General features: G+C 37.1%; 1 protein-coding gene across 1 annotated transcript; it reads left to right on the top strand.

Moving 5' to 3' along the window:
* The first annotated feature begins 254 nt into the window (after window positions 1-254).
* On the top strand, window positions 255-4,191 carry LIF (LIF interleukin 6 family cytokine). The gene is made up of 3 exons (XM_069745431.1): window positions 255-338; window positions 1,018-1,205; window positions 2,751-4,191. The coding sequence occupies exons 1-3, from the start codon at window positions 323-325 to the stop codon at window positions 3,207-3,209; spliced, it is 663 nt and encodes a 220-aa protein (XP_069601532.1). The 5' UTR covers window positions 255-322; the 3' UTR covers window positions 3,210-4,191.
* Window positions 4,192-4,972: the final 781 nt, after the last annotated feature.

Below are 4,972 nucleotides of genomic sequence, written 5' to 3'. Positions count from 1 at the left end.
ACCTCTGCACTTTCTGAAATTAATCAGTGAAAGGAATAGACTAAATCACAGCCAAAGTGTCTGACTGCGGACGTGAATTAGGGAATTCCCAGATTATTATGAAACATGATGAAAATGAGTGTGCATTAGTAAACTGGAGCATGTTGGAGTAATGTTCAAAAGGAAAAAAAATGAATGAATGTCACTTCCTGAACATACTGCTAGTTGATTGGTTCAGTGGGATGGGACGGCTATATAAGTCATGCCTTTGTAAAAATGTTAGTAAGAAACGCTACAGAAACCAGCTATTCCGCAGTCTGCCCAGGGGGGGCTTGAGAGTAGAATGCAGCTTGTGGCAGGTAACTTTCATTCCCCACACTCATATTCATCCTTACTCTGCTTCTTTAAGAAAATGACATACTAAACTTTATAAAATATGTAATCAGCAGGAGCTAGGGCGTTTTAAGGCTGTTAACAGCAGTTCAGCATGTTAGCAGGGTGTTCTTTCTTCAACTGTAAATTTAACAAGTTCTCGTAGACACGTCCGGGCACATGTTCGCAGCACATACTTGCCTAGCTGTGATCTAGCACAGTGGTTTAGTGGTTAAATCACTGGAGACAGAATTTGGAAATGTGGTACTCATTCATATCTTCGACCTCTGACAAGGTTTTGTTTTCCTTTTCTTTTTTTTTAAACAATTGGAGAGTGAAAAAATAAGATAAAGATTTTTTTTAATACATTACCACTAAAAGCAACTACGACACGAGATGCATTTTCTGACATACTGTTTTTATGTTTTGTACTTACTGAAAAAGTATATTTAACCCCATAATTGAACATGAAAAACTGTTCCGATACGTCAACCCTTAAACAGCCCTCACCACAAATGTTATAAGGAGTTTTTATGGCTACTTTGTATGTTCTCTCGTTATAGCATAGAGAAGTTGCATGTCTCGTCTGTCACTGGGATGAAAGCAGACTTCTCAACAGAATAATGTGAAACATATGGTTTTTTTCCTTTTTTTTCTTCTGAACAGGGATTGTGCAACTACTGATCTTCCAACACTTGGCGCTGTTAATGGCAAGGGCAAAGCCATTAAATGATGTATCCTCCCTCTACGCATATGCTAGCAAATGTAATGGCAGCATAACCTCCATCATGTCACAGATCCACTCGCTGATAATGAATATGCACTTGAAAGCCAAGGAACGCTTTGATATTTATGTAAGTATAGAAAAATTATAAAATGTTTAGCTGTCCTAGAGAAAACTGCCAGCAAGTAAGAATGATTAAAGGCGATATGTCACATTCCTGCAGAGTTATGTATATTGCATCACCAGGCATCATTCATGGAGCATTTCCTGCTCTCTGACAATAGGTTGGGTGATATCTTAAGACATTTTGACAGCCTATCAAATAGTTGACAGTAACTTTCGTGGAGATAGCAGATATACTAGAAAGATTTCTAAGAAATAAAAGCTGATATCTTTGTACCAGAAAGAGGAAGACGTTGATAACGTAATAGATCTTAGAAGATGGGCAGTGTTAAGGGAAAATGCATTATTTAATACGTGAAGAAAGTATTGGCTAGAATGTTTTTAACCCCTGATAATGAATGGTGTGACAAAAACAAACGAATAGATAAATCGATATTACAGAATGACATCAACTGTAAATGTTGACACTCTACAAGAAGTATAACAAGTAACTATGAAGGATAAAAACAACACTGGGGGCGTTTTTTTCTACATAATCACATGAGTTACAGGCTGAAAAGCATTTTTACAATAGAGTTTCTTTAAAAATGTTGGACCTGTTTAGCCTTTACAGCCTCTATGTATTGTAATACACTGCAGACTGCAGGATATGTTAAAGGGGTTAGCCTGGACTTTGCGTGTGGGGCTAAGAACTTACAAGCAGGTAGTTTCTAATTATTTTTGCCTGTTCTGCCCGGTGATGAATTCTGCCAGCTCTATAGTGGTCACGGACTGCACCTGCCAGCGATTCTCCTGCTACTGGTGATGTCAAGTTGACAGAGCAGTTTCTTCTGTTCCACTCTGCTCTGTCAAAGGGACCTTATGGCCGATGTAATGATGATTGGCAGCCAGCTTCCTGCTGCGTAACTGTGGAGATCCAGCTGTCAATCAGCATGATGTCGGCAGTGATGTCAAACAAGAGCCTAAAAGAACTGCTCTGTTGAAGTGAGGTCAGAGGATGCAGGAGAATCGCCGCTTGAACCTGAAGAGATCTTGGCCGGGCAGAACAGGCAGATAGTTAGCAACTACCTACCGAAAAAATCTGAAAAATAACCAAAGTCCCGGTTAACTCCTTTTACAATCAAATCCAAAAGTGAGATGATTTGACAGCAAGGTGTGTAATGCTTATCTCTCTTCTCCTGAAAGATCTTCTAAACTGATTTATGACTAGTTTAAAATTCAACTTCGATGCAGTCATACATCAGCCTACAAGGTCGTTTTGCTATATACCAAATAAACCAAATGGTACCATTTTTTTTTTAATGAAACCAACTGCAAAATGTGTTTTAGCCAGTTCTCTAAGATCTATCAATGCCATTAACATCCACCACATCCTGTCCACATATACGGTACTTTATTTTTTACTGCCCTCCAAAAGCATATTTGCTCTTCATTTATATAGATATCACAAAATGTTTATAATAGTAAAAACAAAAAAATATGTCAACAAAGGCAGCATATAAAATGTTGAGAAAAAAATAACAATCATATATATGACTTTGCTTTTTTCCAGGCCCATAGTCAAAATTTCCATTCTGTGGACGTTAGCACCGTGTGCCATGCACATCACAATGAATTTTTTCTATTCAGTGCAAATAGCACTAGCAGTGAAGAGGATAAACTGAGCGAACTGTACAAGACCTTTCATTACATGAACACAGCAATGGGAAATATTACTCAGGACCAAATGAATCTGAATCCCAGAAATAGTATTTTGCACAAAGAACTAAATACGAGCAAAACAGAGATTGCAGCTGTTATTTCAAACTTATCTTGTGTCCTAAGCAAAAGGTATAACGTACCTAAATTAGACATGTACTACAGCATAAACGCTAAAGAAAGAACAATGGAAAAAAAGAAAAAGGGATGCAAAGTACTTAGGAAATATAAGCACTTTTTGACACAAGCAGCAGAAATCACAAGTGGCTGGGAGGTAAAGGTAGAGAACACTCAGGACCCTTCTTCCGATTGACAAACATTGAATCCCAGGTAAAAGGGGCCATTGTCGAGCCACAGATTGAATGCTGTCTATTGGCAGAGCAGAATCAAACACGCTCACCAAGTCTTCCTACGGTCACCATTGGAGGATCGTGGATTATTGTCGCGTATTTGCTTTAGGCTTTGGGAACAAAACTACTTGAACTCTTTGCTTAACATATAACTCCAAGTATGGGAAATGGCTTTGAATACAGTGTGCCTGTCACTGTTATATGATATGACCTTGAAAACTGGAATATGCCGCGAACCAGATGGGACTGACTTAAGCATATGACCAATTGTGTTTAATCACAAAAGAAATGAAGATAATGAACTATGTTTGAAATCCTTAAAGTAAAAGAAAACTTTAAGGAACGGTTGAAATTGAGTTAAAAATGTTTATTTATATATTTATTATTTAACATTACTTTTGATATTTATAAAAAAATAACTCCAAAAGGTGAGTTTTTGTTCTCTTTTCAACTTGAAAAGTGTTGTCTTCTGTAAAGGAAATGTTATTTAACTCTCAATATTTATTTATTTATAAACATCTATTTATTTTCTATGGATCTTTTTGTTTAAATTGTGTCAAATGATATTTCAGCTTCTTAATAATGATGAAAGACTGTGGTCTTCAAATTGTGCCAGTGGTCTTCAACTAGTGGACCATTATGCTGGCGAGCTACAGTTTGGAGACTACTGCTGTAAAGGCCTTAACATTTCAGTAATAATATTTGATCAATTGAATATGTTTATACACCTTACTGTTGTATCATACAAGTCTAGATTTACCAGAGATGCATCCTGTCCTGTGGCGCTTCACAAAATCAGGTTTGGCAGCATCAATGCAAGTCAATGATGTATTGCTGTATCCTCTGGAAATATTTCACCTGCCAAAAAGGTTTCATGTTTACAGTGGACATATCTTAAGTAACTGATATAGTATATAGGACCAAAACTGTACTTTAAACTTTTTGTACCATTTACGTTTCACAAAAAAATATTTATATATTTAATATGTTTTGTATTTTTATAATAAATATTTATTTTAAATTCTTTGTGATATCTCTGTCTATACAGATGTCAATTGTGCAAGTTAAGGTATTACAAACTACACTAAAATGTTTAAATAATAATGAACAACTCCCATGTATAGCATATAGTGTTGTAGATTTTACTTTAGGAGGATTTTTCTTGGATTTTCCTGGATTTTTTTTAAATTTAAACTTCCTCCAGCACCTCTGATTGCAGAACAGTTAGACTATGTGCACATGTTGCGGATTCGTGTGCCGATTTTTCTGCGCAGATTTTGAAAAATCCACAGGTAAAACGCACTGGCTGGGAGGGAAGGGGCAATGCCAACGGGACTATCACCAGACCAGGATCGTGGTAGCTTCGAGGGCCCCACCAAGTGTCTTTAATTATTAATAAAATTGGTTGCTGTGGTGATTATTATCCAAAAAGACTATTGGTTGTGGCTTGTTTTATTCAAGGGGGGTGAAAGTGACCAGGAGTCGACCTTGCCCGGGTCCATTGTGTACTCCGGTTTCATCCCACACTAAATACATACTAATAAGGAATTTAAATAGTAAGTCCCAATGGGAAAGCACTGTGGAAATTAATGACACTATATAAGCAAGTGAAATAAAAAAAAAAAAGTCTTATTCAGTGGCTATTGTTATGTTTATGACGCGCCCAAAGGGCAGTGGGGTACTCGATACCGGGTCCGGTCGCAAAGAAGGAGTCACGGTGGCTGCG

Source organism: Ranitomeya imitator, chromosome 1 (genome assembly GCF_032444005.1).
Source record: "Ranitomeya imitator isolate aRanImi1 chromosome 1, aRanImi1.pri, whole genome shotgun sequence".
Classification (NCBI taxonomy): Eukaryota; Metazoa; Chordata; class Amphibia; order Anura; family Dendrobatidae; genus Ranitomeya; species Ranitomeya imitator.
Note: the sequence above shows the minus strand (reverse complement) of the source record. Positions and strands in the feature narration are given on the sequence as shown.